The sequence below is a fragment of the Schistocerca piceifrons genome, chromosome 7, assembly GCF_021461385.2.
Source record: "Schistocerca piceifrons isolate TAMUIC-IGC-003096 chromosome 7, iqSchPice1.1, whole genome shotgun sequence".
In the NCBI taxonomy this organism is placed as follows: domain Eukaryota; kingdom Metazoa; phylum Arthropoda; class Insecta; order Orthoptera; family Acrididae; genus Schistocerca; species Schistocerca piceifrons.
In genome coordinates, this window is record NC_060144.1 from 498,445,085 (window position 1) to 498,461,891 (window position 16,807).

At 35.4% G+C, this 16,807-nt stretch overlaps 1 protein-coding gene across 2 annotated transcripts in view; it reads right to left on the minus strand.

Moving 5' to 3' along the window:
• Nucleotides 1–16,807, minus strand: part of LOC124804601 (troponin T) — a 75,247-nt gene that overhangs the window by 33,207 nt on the left and 25,233 nt on the right. For both annotated transcript variants that reach the window (XM_047264796.1, XM_047264797.1), the window contains exon 3: nucleotides 15,323–15,353. In XM_047264796.1, coding sequence (XP_047120752.1) covers nucleotides 15,323–15,353 — 31 coding nt within the window. The remainder of the gene's footprint in view (nucleotides 1–15,322; nucleotides 15,354–16,807) is intronic.

Below are 16,807 nucleotides of genomic sequence, written 5' to 3' on the forward strand. Positions count from 1 at the left end.
AGCTGCTATTAAATGGGTTGTATGGCTTTCTTATCATAGACAGCTCTTTAACAGGTTAGAGTAAAAGATCTTTGTCACAGGAATATGATGTCCCATTGTGAGGATGTATATGCAGACAGCATTGTTTATCTCATTACACTGAGACGGAGCACATGTCCACACACTTTTGTGTATGCAGTATGGCAGCAAGTTGAAAAGCCCTTGTTCGGTACTGAGGTGGCATTAATATTAATAAAATCTCATTTTTGGTATTTTAATGCATTTGATAAGTCCACTGTAAATAGTATCTGTGGAATAATTTTGCTTCTACAGCTTTTAAAAGTAGCTGTTTTTCACTCAAATGGATGAACTGGAATACTGTGCTAAAATTCTTGGCTTGGAATTATTTGTCATAAAGGAAAATTTCTCCAAGTTCACAAAATGTTTATAAACATCTACTTCTTCTTTCTCAATAGTTAAGAAATGAGCATCAGAATTCAAATGCAGCTGTACTTTTCTTGAAGATAATCCACCTGAAAGATCTCCAAAAACTGCAACCACAGTGAAGATATTGAGAAAATGCACCATATGGTACTGGATGATCACTGATAAAAAGTGTGTGAAATAAATGATACTATAGACAAATATAAAGAAAGATTTGTAAATGAAGAATTTATTGGGAGAATACTTTGTGCAAATAGGTGCCATGATAGTTGAATGCTGATGAGTATATGCAAAGTGAATGGTTCAGAGCATTTGAAAAGAAAAAGAAAAAAAAAGTATTTTAAGCGAGAGCTGTTTACAAACTACATTCAAGAAATGAATCAGCAGTAAAAGAAGTAGGTGGAGGCTGGTCGTCCTGCACCAATAAAGACAAACTCTTTTTCATCTGACAGACAAAAGGTCCTTCTTTTCTGTGTTATAAAAGGATTTCCTCCTACAGACTATGCTGCTAAGTATAAAACAGTGCTGTTATGTATTATGGAAGTCTTTTAGACTGGGAATGACATGTAATTATGGAACAGCAATATTATATATAGGGCTTTCATTTTAACTGAAGACATTGAAGTATATTGAAAAGTACACATTGGATCAAAAAAAGTTATGATTCCAAGTTGCTTATCTTGGAGGGGAAAGTCCAGCAATAACACACTTGACCTGCCACCCCACCCCATGCATGGCGCGGAGGGCAACTTTGAAATCTTCAATGGGAACCCCCATTTTTTATTTCAGATTACAATTCTACAGCAAAATCTACATACATTTTGTCTAAAACCTTTTTATTTTATTTTATTTTTTATTTTGCCACATATGGCACTGTAATTGGAGGAATAGAAATGGGTACACACTTGTAATTTATGACTTGCTACTCGGTGGCCCTCGAATATCGTATAACACCTGGTACCACACCTCCATTGCACAAGGGTAGGACAGGCCAGTATTTCATAACTTCCTGATGGAAACCCCATTTGCAACATCGTATTCCTCCAACATATTGAACAGCAGATTACTCAATGCGCTGTTGTGGCGGAGTAGTGGTCTGTGATGTATCATAACAGGCAGCACACTGCGACTGGAGCTCATGTATCATGCAGATGTAAAACAGATAGAGGCTCTAAATATTATAATACTTGCACAGTTTTTATTGCCTGCTTGCCTACCTATCATTTGGAGAACAGATGTGCAAGTGGACCCTGCATGTTACAACCACAGAATAAAAAATTAAAATGACCCTAATTTATGGAGACTATAGGAGAAATGTTGAGGCTGCTGTTGCCTCATATGCCGAGCATTTTCCAGAGAAAGCTCGTTCTCATTCGTTATTTTACAAGGTTGTGAACACCGCCAACATACAGACCGGCAGAAGGAAACAAAGCAAGGTGTTACAGGAGAAGCTAGTGAAATAGCTGTGCTAGCAGCAGTTCACCACAACCCATGGATAGGTGCCCGGTGATTATACTGTGATTCTGGTATGTCCATAGGTAGTGTTGTCACAGTACTGCATCATCATAAGTATCATCCATACCACATGTCACTGCATCAAGAACTTCACTGTGCCGATATCCATAACCGGTTAGTGTTTTGTGAATGGGCACCTCAACAAATGCAAATGACCCTGACATTCTTTGCCTAGGTACTATTTTCTGACGTGTCTGCATTCACAAACCATGGTAGTGTTAACTGGCGAAACATGCATTACTGGAGTGTAGACAGTCTGCACTGGTTATGACAAGTCAACCGTCAGTGTCCTTGGTCAGTTAACGTATGGTGTGGCATCATAGGGAACAAACTCATTGGTCTGTATTTTATCAATGGAATGTACAATGGATGCAAATATCGAACATTTTTGGAACAGGAACTACCAGTACTATTGCAGGATGTTACCCTGGATGTTCGACAATGTATGTAGTTTTACTAGGCTGCCAGATTTGACATAACCGGATTTCTTTCTATGAGGATTTAAAGGATAAGGTGTACCAATAAGTGCCAACATTCCAGGAAGACATGACCGACTGCATCAGAAATGCTGGTGCTGGCAGTCCCACAGATATGCTTCTATCCTTTGCATAGTCATTTGAAAAGTGGATCACTAAGTGTATTGAAGTTGTTGCTACTGTGCTCAAACACTTATTTTAATTTGAAAAGTACAGTAGTGATCGCCACGAGCCACATCAACAGTGGCACGTCGAGTAGTACCCTGTTCGATATGTCGAAGGAATACAACGTTGCAAATGTGGTTTCCAACTAGAAGTTATGAAATACTGGCCTTTCCTACTCTTGCAGCGTGGAAATGGGGTCCCACATGCCATTGGATGTTCAAGGGCCATTGAGCAGTATGTTGTGCCCATTTCTATTCCTCAGATTACAGAGCCACCTGTGGTGAAATGAAGAAGATGCCTCAGACACAATGTATGTAGATTTTCTCATAGAATCATTATCTGCAATAAAAAATGGGGGTCCCCATTGAAGAGTTCCAAAGTTGCCCCAACCACTCATTCATGGGGTGGGGTGGGAGATTGAGAGTGGTATCATTGGATGTCCCCTGACGAGAAAGTAGATTGCATTTATAACGTTTTTTGATCTGATGTGTAGTTTTTGAGATATTTCAATATCTTCAGTTAAAATGAGCACCTTGTATGTTTACTGTGCACAAGGCTAAACAGAACTGAATCAAAGCTCACACTTCCCAACAGATTTTGGGCACAGGTTGCATGATCAGGATAGTGACATTTTTTTGAGCATGAAAATGTATTAGTAAGTTGAGAAGTGCAGATTTAACAAGTTCATTAGACCAATGAATGTGGTATGTAGACTGCTGCACACTGAGGTTGGGTGGAAATGTTGTTGCATAACAATTATAATGCATGGAGAATACAAATCAAAGCATTTCTCACATAAAAAAAAGACTGATAATGGGGAATTGTATTAGGATATATCTGTCAATACATCCAAAGAACGTTCTTGCGAAGCAACAATTCTTAAAGTCTCACATTTCACAAAACAGAAGTTGGCAATGACATGATATAGCATCATGTTGAATTCTTTGATTCTGTGGACATGTTACAAGCAATGGATGCTGATAATGCTTTCAGTATTCCAGGCAGTCATGATAATCTAAGGTGTGCCATTAAGTCTTTTGGCAATTTGCTGAATATTGGGACACTAAAAGTAAAAATTCTAGGAGAACACTACACGAGGATTCAGAAAGGAATGGAAAATGTAGTGATGCAATGTTTGTTAAAAAAGTGTTTGTGAACAGGTCAAAAGTTGCCATGAAAAAGTGACAAATCAGAGCAAAAATCAAACCGAAAATTGAAAAACCATACAAGTGTAACATTTGTTATAAAAACACACATATGGCAGGGCGAGCACTCTATCAAGAATAAACTGAATGAATGAGCCATGAAGGAAGTCAACAAAGCTTATTGTTGTTTTTCCATGAATGAACTATTTCCTAAGGTTGTGACTTGAACGCCCTGTGATGCATAGAAAGTAGCTACGTATCTCACATGTGTTATGTAATGTTCTCATATGTGACAGAAACTCATGTACAGATGATCTCCCAAAACACACAATATGTCTTGAAGCAAAGATTGTGTCCACTCCTTTCACCAAATGAGGGACAGATTCAAATTTCTGCAATTAATACATCCTGTTGTCCGTGGACCAAGGAGAAAAACATCTCTAGATGGAGCAAGATTTTTTGGTGACTTTCATAGACAAAAACAGCAGTTGGAGTCGAGTGTATTTTCTTCATCATAAGGTAGAGGTTTCTGATAAATCTATTGAATCAAAAGCTTGGCAGAAAATCAGACTGGACATAAGATTACGCCTTTTCAATCAGACAACAATAAGGAATACTGTAGTGAGAGAATGTTCTCCACCCTCAGGATGGCAGATATATGGTGATGTCTAATGGCTTCATAGACACAACAACAAAATAGTGTCACTGAATAAAAGAATCATCCCTTGCTCGAAGTGGCTCACTCCATGTTGATTGAATCAAAATTACCACCATATTTAGGGGTGAAGCCATCAATATAGCAAAACTACAATAAAAAATCCACAGTCTCCTTAATAAATGGGAAAACTGAAGATTTTGAAGTACTTAGTGCTGGAATTGGGAACATTTGAACATAGTATGTTGACATAAAGGGTCCCACACCCAACAAAAAGTGAAATTTTGATACAGAAGAGACAGTCTTTGACAAAGAAAATATGTTTCATCTTGCCACCATACATGGCTTTATACAAGCCAAAAGTCAACAGGTTTCACAAAAATGCTGGCTTTATTACAGCTCTGTATATTTACTGACATGATATGAAGAAGGCAGTGGTACTCTGCTTGTCAGTAGGAACATTATTTCACTTTACTCTCTGCATAGTGCAACAGAAAAAAGTTTCCATACATCTTGGCATAATGGTACACAAATACAGATAAAAACACACAGTAGACATGGCAACAGAATGCATTTGTGTTTTTTACAAAACAAGTAACAGAAAACTGAGAAGAAAACCACATCATCATTAACTTTATTAATTAATTTGTGCAGTGTTAATTAATAAACAGCATAAATTTAAAAACTAAAGTAAGTCTTAACACTGTCACATGCTCAGCACTTCAAAAAATATATTTACAAAAAGTGACATTGCACCATATGTTAATTGATGGTACAAAAGGGAGAACATTAGGGCTCTAGGAAAGAAAACTTCATTCTTGTGATGTTCAGTTGACAGAACTGGTTGGTATTTATTATGCTGAACAAATTCATCTGCTCATTAATCAAGTTGTGTCTATAGGAATGTATCTCTAGCAAGACAGCACACAGTGTGTAAGCTACACAATATATCTTCTTTGGTGTAAGTCCCCCAAAAAATTACAATATTTGGGTATTGCTGGCTTGTGTAACCTATGTTTCTGTAGTGAACATATTGCAGACATAAATATAAATATTATATTTTAGTTTTCTTTGTCGTTTTTTCATGCACCCATAGTGAAAACAATATTAGTAGGTTGCAATAACATGTTTAACGATATTTTTTATTGGCAGAAGAATATCACGTATACAGTGTTTTGTTTTTGAACTTGACATTTTTTTTAAACTGTGCAAATGACAAGAAAAGAAAACTATCCCATATATGCTGAAGAGAGCAGGTGATTGTTCAGGCACTTTTTTATTGAACTGGAAATGGAAGTTGAGAAACATCCTGACAAATACAACCATCTGTTGGACTGGAACTCAAAAGTTTCATAACAGAGAACACTCAGCAGAATGAGAGATTAAAATTGGAAACATGCTGTGTTGCTCCTAACCATTCCCCATGATGTCCTTTCTCTCACTGATAATCCAGTGTGAGCTTTTGAAAGTTGGAGAGAAATATAAGCAAAATTGAGGCTGTGAGTTGTGGCTGGATAGCTCTTCAGTAGGCATGTAACTAGTAAAAGGCAAGGATCCTGGTTTGATTCTAAATCCAGTACACAGTTTTAATCTGCCAGAAAGATTCAAAACAGCTTAATTCCATTATAGGATAAAATATTATTCTGAAAGGGAAATGAGCCACATAACATTGTGTCAGTATTGTCAATGTTAATTGCTTATCTAGATGGGAGCCTGTCAATCTGCAACTGATGTTATTGCATACATCATTTTCTGCTCACATTTACCATTAGCTGATTTTTGATTTTGTAATAAATAATTTGTCTGCAAAAATAAGTCACCATTAATGAGAAACTTGATCTTATGAAGTTTTCTTTCTCATGTATTCATCATACAAAAACTGAGGGTGAATGAGAACTATAATTCACGTGTAGCTAACTCATTGCAAACATAAAAACACAAGTCATAAAAATCTTTCACAAACCAGACATAAAGCACTTGAAAGGTACAGACAGATTCATGACAAAACCAGACCATCAATTCCAAGCATACATTTAGCTATCAGACGCACATATATTAGCATTTTATCAACACCAAACACATAAACATATGTACAGTAATGCGATAACAAACAAAGCTTATTTTGACAGTGTATGTTCCTTTAATTGTACAATGACTTGGGGTAAACATAGAAAATAAAACAGGAGAGAAACTATGCTTCCATAATGATTGTAGGATAAGTGTGAGCCTGACACCTTGTTCCTCTGTTTTTAGAACACGTTTTAATGCTATGTGATACTAAAGTAGAAACATCGATACTAATGACCATGTCATTGGTGAGTATAAACAGTGTACAATAAAATGGAAATGTGTGGTTAACAGAACTCTATTATACAATAAACATGTACAGACTATCAGTGTTTTTGTTGCCTGTTTCAAATGTATTTCAATTACCTGTGTTTTTCAGTACCCCATTTTGTTATTTGGGCACAATACGTACAGTCTGTATTTGTAATTTTTTTGACAGTTTCTATCTCCACCACATGTGCAATGCTGTTAAGATATTTTATTGCTGTGTCTTGAATTTCCTGGAGTGGAACGGGCCTCAGAGTTTTATACTCAATTTAAGGTCTGTTTGTAGTATATATTAATAGTATCACATTCATGTACCCTTAAATTTGAAGATGAGTTAGCACCAAACGTCATGTTAGAGCTTGTGGTAATAGTAAATTTAATATTATCAGTAGAGGTAGATTTCAGCAGTTTTTAATTGAGCTAGCATATTGCAGTGCTCTGCAGCAAGCTGTGTGAAAGAATGACATTAGCATGTATTTCATGCATATTGGACAATAACTGCAATTTTTCTGAAAGACAAAGGATTGACATTTGATCAATTCAGGACACAACTTCAGATCAAGCACACATGTCCTTATAATTTTCTGAGCATTTTTTGATATTTCTGTCTGTATTGCTGTCTTGAAAAATGTAAAAGTTAGTACATAAATGTTCTGTTCTGTATAATCAAACAGTGGAAAATACAGGATGGAATTGAACAATATTATGAAAAGGACAGTTGCTACTCACCATATGGCAGAGATGCTAAGTCTCAGATAGGCATAACAAAAAGACTGTCAAAAAGTGAGCTTTCGGCCAACAAGGCCCTCATCATAAATAGACAATGCACACACTCACACATGCATGCGCACACACGCACACACACACACACACACACACACACACACACACACACACACACACACATGCCATTGCAACTCACACACACATGACCACAGTCTCTGGCCTCAGCAACCAGAGACATTGGTCAGGTGTGTGTGAGCTGCATTTATGTGAATGTGTTTGTGCATATGTCATGTATTTGTGATGAAGGCCTTGTTGGCCAAAAGCACACTTTCAGACAGTCATTTTGTTTTGCCTGTCTGCGACATGGCACATCTGCTATTTTGAGTAGCAACTATCCTTTTCTTAATACTGTTACATTCTGTTCTTTATATAAGTAACAGATATGTACTTTTCATTTGCACAGATTGTGCTTAGTGGGGCAGCCCATTGTCAAAATGACTGGAAACAATCAGTCACAGAATATGATAAAAACATTATAAGACAGTGTGCTACAAGTCCATATTGTGATCTGAAGAGCAACAGTATTGCAAAGGAAGCACATTTATATGTAAATTCTGCTTTTCATCCTTTATGTTTTGTTAGTGAATTTCTGTGTGATGTGTTTGCAACTACTAACATCACAGATTCATTGATTGTCACTGAAAGATGTAGGTCACACTTACACATTTATAGCATGGCTTGTACATTATATAATATGCCAAAAGAATATGCTTGAAAGTGAAGTTATTATTTTTAAAATATCGAGTTTCCTAACAGAGCAAAAAGCAGAATTTATGTTAAGAAGCATGCCACTGACTGACATATAATGCTGCTGGCCAAACTTACACAATGCTCTTTCTGGGCCTAAAAAGAAAAAAAGTATCAGGTAGTAAAACTGTTAATTTATATGATACTGTGTTAGCATACAAGTACTCAACTAATTCTGCATTAAAATATTGGCTTTTAAATTCTACTTATAGAGGGTAATCTAGAACTGTATTCAAAGGTGAACTCTTGTTTTATAACATTGTAACAAGTGACAGAATACATTGACATATTAAATATCGTCTGACCTTATGCTGCATATAGTTGTGAAATGTGGATACCATTTTTCATTTTCATCAGGTATCAAATATAAAATTTCCTAAAAATGTCAGAACTGTTCATTGCACATATGTTATTCTACATTGTAGTCACAGTACTTCCAATATGAATCAGAAGAAAGTGAGAAGATATTTTGTAATTAATTAGCCTTATATCAGTCATTTAATAATATTTTCATTACATAATGAGATGATGTATTCCATTTTTGAGTTGGACTGCATGATGAAAATAAACATAAATTGTTTTAGAAACAAGAGCTCACTTTCAACAGTATGAAGTATATGACTAATAGCTAAAGCACTGTAGAATCTGAGGATACAGTGATGTTTTACTTTACCCAGGACATCTGCTGTTACCATGCATAATTTCATGCTAGAGGGCCTGAAAGGCAGTTTAGAGAGCTACAGTAAAAGGACTATTTCATCTGCATGTTATAATAAGCAGTAAAAGCGAACAGCTAGGAAGCAAAGCTACCCATTTTATCTAATATATATAAAAGCAGAACCTATAGTGATAAAACTTAAGGTTTATAACCATAACCTGTTTGAGGAATATGTCTAAGCCTTTTCAGACACTTTTTGTTTGAAACAAAATACTTTTATGAAAAAAAATCTAATTACTCCTAACACTGGAATTTCATATCTGTGTTTAAATTTAATTTCTGGGGAATTCAATTTCTTCACATATTATTTTGATTTATCACTCATTTGAAGAGATGATTGTCATCTTTTTGTGAAACCTAGAAATGCCACATGTCATTTCACTATATATTAGAATTCCAAACTTCTTTAAATTATATCACTATACTTTGATGAGGAGCTGCATATAAGGCTAAATATAACTTGACAGAAGGCCTATGATGCTTCAGTTGGGCTGTTTGTTTAGTTATAAAACAACTTTAGCAAACTATCTGTTTACATAATGCAGAGTTAAAACTGGAATACATTTGTTGAATAGGTGGAATAGGACTGATTAATTTGCATTGTCTCGTATGTAGAACGTGTCTGTGTTTTTAATTCTTAAGCTCAGAAACATAAACCTTAGTTTTTTTTCTGTTTTAATACATCATGAAGAAACTAGTTTAAGTCCTTTAAATTGGTGCTAAGATGCTTTAATGATTAATAGCATAGTCGACATTACAAGCATAAGGAACCTAACTCTTTTCTAATATATATTGTTCTCAATCATGATTCATCATTTAGTTGTATTTATAAATGGAGCAAAGTGCTTAAAAAATCTTTTTCCACCATTGGTGTCTAAGTATGATACAGGCTGAGTTCCATAGTTCAGGGGCATTTATAGCAATTGTTAAAGAGCTCCAATGAAACTATTTTTTTGGTCTTTGTTGTAGAGTAGATGACAATGAATTAAAATATTTTTTTTTTTTTAACCTTCACATTATCAGTTTTTATGAGTGACATTTTACCAGTAACATAAAAAAGAATTGAAGCTTTACTGCCATACTAACATTTAGATCATTACCCATTGTCTGTAAGTGTTACCAAATGCAGTATTTCATAACGTTCATTTGGTGCTTATGTTTGTACCAGATTATGACCAAGAAATATTTCCAATACAAATAGATATTTACTTGAATGATGTGGATGTTATATAATGTAATCTAAAGGATAGTATTGTGTCCTGATTCTGGACACATCAGGAGAAGACACAAATTAAATGGGCATTTGACAGACAACACAAATTGTATAAGACATCAATATACACTTTACACATTAAAGTTTCTAAATGAACAAGGACAGTGACAAGGACGTCGCACAACTGCCAGACAGTCATGTTCACAATAAAAAGAAAAACAACACATTTGAAAAATGATACCATCATTGGAAAAAGGCAGGAAAATGATGATAGACAAAGTTTTCTTTTAAATTTTTTGAAGTACTTTTGTATTAAAGTCCAATTAGTAAAAGAAAACCATATGGGCATTATTTTGCAAATAGCAAAAATGAAAATTAAAAATGATATCTATGGCATTCATAAGTAAATCAAGTAATTAAAATATGGAAAATACAGTTAAATGCTTCTGAAGCATGTGAAATCTACACAACGCAAACATAAACGACACTACTGTTTGTCTGTATGTAAAGAAATACCTAATTGTTTATTAAAAAGAAAGCCAGTGCATATAAAAAGCATTATCAGGGACATAGTCATTTCATCACAATGTTATTCCTTTTACAAGGTTTTGAAGAAAAACTGAAATTTGTTTTAATGATCTATTCAGAGTTCTGCAGTTGATGTAAGCTTTTATTCTGTTCAGTTCATTTATTAATCACTGGATGTCTTTGTTGTTCCAGTAATACATTTTTATTCAAGCCCACCTGAATTAATTGCCTTAGACAAAATTCACGGAATCCAATAGTAGATTTATAAATATCTAAAGATAATGTTTTTCCACTGACACCAATAGGAATTATTAACCACAAGCTTGAATCAGTCCCTCATACAAAAATTGTAAGTTTACTTTTTTTCTGTTATGGATGTTAAGTCAGTTATAAAAGTTTTGTGATGAAATGACTGTTTAGTGAAAATGAATATTGCTCATATTGTATCAGCGACTTCTGGCAGGTGTAGTGCGACTGATGCACAATCCACTTACTCTTTCTTTGCTTCTTGTGGCTGTCTTTGATAAGGGTGACATCATATCGAAGAAGATAAAAAGGAAAACAAAAATGTTTAAAGTAAATTAACTTGGTTAAATCTTAGTAATATTCTTCACTGAGAAAACATTTGAAAGTTTAATTACAGCATCTCGGAACAAGACCCATGGATTAAAATGAACACTATAATATTTAAAGTATGAAATAAATTTGGCAGAAAGTAGTATTAAAATGCCAATGTGTATTTCTAAAAATATACATAATACATTTTATGTTTGTCATACATTTCAAAAACATACTTTTAATTTAATTTGTATAGTTCGTTAGTTCCTCTGTGATTGTCATTTCTGAGATGCTGTCATTTTCTTGTATATATAACTTAGTAGAGAATCAATTTTTCAAAACAGTATTAAATGTACACCATATCACCAATAAATTTAATTTGTTATTGTAGTGCTATTTCATTTACTGAATACAGTTGTATATCACAAATGCAGCAGGGCACAACTAAAAAGTGTTTATTCAGACCTAATTGGAATGCATTTTTTGTGTCATTTAGTTTATGAACATTAGATAAAAGTGAGATTTTCATTGATAATACCTTGTCCATATTCCAAAAAAATGAAATGTGATGGAATGAATGTGTCTCTGACCTACAAAAATGACAGCTTAGAATCACTATGAACATTACTGTAATTTTTTTTAGTATTAAAATATTTTTCCCTCCACAGGAGAGGTCTTTCCTGAGCTGTTAGCTTAATCACATTTCTGTCTGTGTGCTGTGGCACTGGAGAATTTTTTCTTTCTGACTATCTGTTTTGCCTTTCACTGGTACTGAAAAACAGTATACTTCCTTTGTGTTTACAGGCTTTATCACTCTGACCTTCCCTGAGGGCTTTTGTATGTCAGAAAGTTTATTTTTTCATCATTCTTATCTTCACAGATTTCTTAGAAAGATTCCACTGTATTGTGAAACAGTTTTTGCTTGAAAATGTTAAGCAGATTTAATACTCCACAATGATTTCACGAAAAATAAATGTTGAATAACTACTATCATTGTGGCATTGAACAAAGATGCAGAACTATTGAAAGTAAGATAAATATATGGTTTCATTGGCAATTGATGATATGAAATATAAATGGTAAATAACATAATAGGGTTCTTGTGATTGTTGTTATGTACAGTCACGTACCATCTGATATACTATGATGATGATTGTAAGCCATGAACACATAAGAGCCAATATGGCTATAGACTGTCATAAATGTAGGCTGCGTACAGATGGAAAATCCATATTGTACTTGTTTATTCAGTGCAAGGTTCATAATGATGTATCTTTTGAAATTCACGTGTGATTCATATTGCTGTATTTCTATGATTATTGTTCTACAGAGAGAAAAAAGTTTCCCATACTTGTTGCTACATTGTGCTAATTTATTGTTAACTCAGTCAGAAGTTGTTTCAGTTTCCATTCTTTGTCACTGCCCGTGGTCCGCTATCATGGGGGTATGATAGAAGACAGAAGTAGTTGTTCATTGCATCAGTTGAAATAGACTCAAAAAATATTTTTATGTTGTAATATATGAATCCATATGCTGCAGAAACACTGATAAGCCAAAACATTATGACCACAGCCCACCCTGAAGTTGTATGTTGCCTGGTGCTGTTGAGGGAACATGACATGGTAAGAGAAGTATATAAGTGGATCAAAGACGGGTGGGGAATCATTCTAGCATGACACCGGCCACAAATGGGGAAATCTACTGATATAAGCGACTTTGACAGAGGTGATATTATTCTTACCCAGATCCTGTAAGCAAGTATCTTGAAAATGGCATAGCTGGTTGAGCCTACACATGCTACTGTAATGAGGGTCTGTGGAAAGTGGAAGAATGACAGTGAAACTACCACTGGGCAATAAGTGGTTGGACGTTCACGACTCTTCACAGAACATGAGATTTGGAGGTTTCCCTGCTCTGTAAAGCAGGATATGAGCCAGTCTGTGGCATCTCTGCTGAAAGGGCACAATACTGGTGCATGTGTAAGTGTTTTGGGGCACACTGTTCATTGTACATTGTTGCACATGTGCTACGCAGCAGACAACCACTATGTGTTCATGTGTTGGCCCAATGACATTGCATATGATTGCAGTGGCCGCAGGATCATTGAGATTGGACTATGAATCAATGGAGAAATATCACCTCATCAGATGAGTCACGGTTTTGCTACACCCAGTTGATGGTCATCTACACAAATGCCATCATCCACATGAACGGCAGTTTGAAATGTGCACTGCGCCAAGGATGCAGGCTGGTGGGGGCAGTATTATGCTATGGGAGACATTCTGCTGCACTTACATGGGCCCGGTCATGGTAATCGAAGACACACTGAGAGCCGCGACCACCTGCACCCCTTCGAGCTTGATGTCTTTCCCACTGGCGATGTCTTCTTCCAGCAGGACAGTTGCCCATGTCTCAAAGCCAGAACTATGCTACAGTGGTTTGAGGAGCATGGTAGTATACTCTTGTTGATGTCTTGGCCATGAAATTCTCTTGATGTGAATTCAATGGAACCCATTTGGGTCTCTATCAGGCACCATCATCGCGCTCACAGATTAGTAGCATGCTGTTTAAGGAAATTACATGAGTTGTGCATGGTCATCTGGTGCGACACATCTTGATGTATTGCGTTCCAAAGATGGACCAACAAGTTATTAAGTACATGATCATAATGCTTAGGCTTGTCAGAATATGTGACATTGATTCCAAATCTACATAGAAGTGCATTACAGGAGAGCATTAGCAACATAGATATGTGTAATAACAATAACCAATGAAATTATGTTCAATAACTATTGTTTGTGGGGAGATTCTCACAAAAACTGAGTAGGCTTTCTTCAAGCACATGCAATTTTATATCATCTTATCTGCCTTGTTTCACAACAAAATTCAAAGCACATCAACGTTAATATTCACTTGTCATCTTGAAGTTCTCTCTCTGCTGTGGCATGCAGTGTTTATTACATAGCACTCTTCACTTGTTTGTGGCAGTTCAGTTAGAAGCAAAATTGGGGAACAATCATTATTCTATTATAACAGATTTGTAGCAATACACAGAGTGTTTGAATAATATAGCAATACAGCATATGCTAGTTTTCTTCATTAATTCTTCTCTCTGTGTCATAGAATTAACAAATGTAAAATTTTCCTTAAAATTGTGGTATGACACAGAGAACATAGATCTATCTATCTATCTGTGTGTGTGTGTGTGTGTGTGTGTGTGTGTGTGTGTGTGTGTGTGTGTGTGCGTGCTTGAAAAGGATAGTGGGATGTACATTCTTTGATTATTTAGTTTTGAATTACTGTACAACAACAAAAAAAAAAAAAACAAATATAATACATAAACCCCATCTGTGAATTTCAGTTCTTGTTATACAAAATTATATAACATATTCTAAAGGTTAGCAAGGTAACAGAGTTTTATTATACGTGCAAACAAAGTTGACACTTGCTGCAGTGGCTGAAGGGAATGACTGTAAAGGCATTTCCCATGTACAGTCGCTCCCATCAGCCACCTTGCCAGGTGTCAACTTTGTTTGTGTGAATAATACTTGTAGCAGAATGGAGGTTTATGTTCATAATATTGAGTCACTTTTGTTTCACACAACATAAATGAATAAGGCGTGCTGAATATTCTGCTTCACTTCTTCTAAAAACTCATCATATTATGTACAATACCTGATATGGTGTACAAAATCATTTTCCACTATGCACATCTATGCATGAACTGCTAGTATCGGATGGAACAGTAAAATAACAAACTTCCAGCAAGCTACCATAGGTGTTTTCAGATTGCTCATGGCTGATGTCCATGGGTAATAATTGTGTTATTTCATCAGCAAATACTTCACAGTAATTATTGTCCATCTAGGGCTGTAACTGTCATTTGACTAAAGTAGAATAAGTGTTGGCTGCCGGTTCAATACTTACTTCCTGTAATCATAAAAAGAAATATATTGTAAACCCTTCAGAAGTTAAACTTTTTATTAATAGAAGCTATTAAGTATTGCATTTAAAGTTAATAGTGCCAGAATAAAAATGTATACAAATTAAACAATATACTTACACCTCAACCTCCTCTTCCTCCTCCTCACTAGAAAAGAAAGAAAGAATAGGTTTAGTTAAACAGTAAGGTGCTTTCAACACAAAATAATAGTTTTACAATGAACAATTTATTTTAATGAAGTATCAAATTTAGTTATAAATATTGTTACATACAGCAAGTAGCTTTGTTTCATCTTTTGGTCATGAACAGCTAACAGGGTTGTCATACCATTTCCAGTGAGAGTTAACAGAAATATTGTATGTCAGCTCTTCATCACAGTTTTATTCACATTTTTCTTGTGTCCAATTTATTCATTGTTCCTATTTGCTATTGTATTATCTCAGTATAGCAGAGACACAGCACAATTTGTCTTCCATCCAATCTTTTTGCTTCAGAGTTCCTGATATGAACTCCTTACATTTCCCTCTTTTATGCATTAATATTTTCACAAAACTGAAGCATCTGCTGCATAGGAACTAGAATGGCTTTCTGTGAGGTAGCTTGTATAATTAGACAATGACTATGAGCTGCCCAAATTACAAAACTTTCAAAATATTACAAGCTGATACAAGGAACATCAGAAAGAGAATTCTGCATGAAATGGGAAGTATAGTATAGAGAAAATATTGATATTTTTGCCTGTGCAAAAAAAAATATGGAACAAGTGAATGCTCTGTTGCGTTTCTAAAGAAATTAAAGAAGGAAACAGATGTCGCTGTGGCAGCTGTAAGCATCAAAAGGTTGTTAGAGATAATTTTGGTAGAAAAATGGTGGTAACTGTAACAACAATGTGTTTGATGCATACATTCATACTGGAGGGACATAGATCATAGTATTCTGAGCCCAACTGAAGAGGGAAAGCTGGTAAAGCATGTTGTTGTTGTGGTCTTCAGTCCTGAGACTGGTTTGATGCAGCTCTCCATGCTACTCTATCCTGTGCAAGCTTTTTCATCTCCCAGTACCTACTGCAACCTACATCCTTCTGAATCTGCTTAGCGTATTCATCTCGTGGTCTCCCTCTACGATTTTTACCCTCCACGCTGCCCTCCAGTACTAAATTGGTGATCCCTTGATGCCTCAGAACATGTCCTACCAACCGATCCCTTCTTCTGGTCAAGTTGTGCCACAAACTTCTCTTCTCCCCAATCCTATTCAATACTTCCTCATTAGTTATGTGATCTACCCATCTAATCTTCAGCATTCTTCTGTAGCACCACATTTCGAAAGCTTCTATTCTCTTCTTGTCCAAACTATTTATCGTCCATGTTTCACTTCCATACATGGCTACACTCCATACGAATACTTTCAGAAATGACTTCCCGACACTTAAATCAATACTGGATGTTAACAAATTTCTCTTCTTCAGAAACGCTTTCCTTGCCATTGCCAGCCTACATTTTATATCCTCTCTACTTCGACCATCATCAGTTATTTTGCTCCCCAAATAGCAAAACTCCTTTACTACTTTAAGTGCCTCATTTCCTAATCTAATTCCCTCAGCA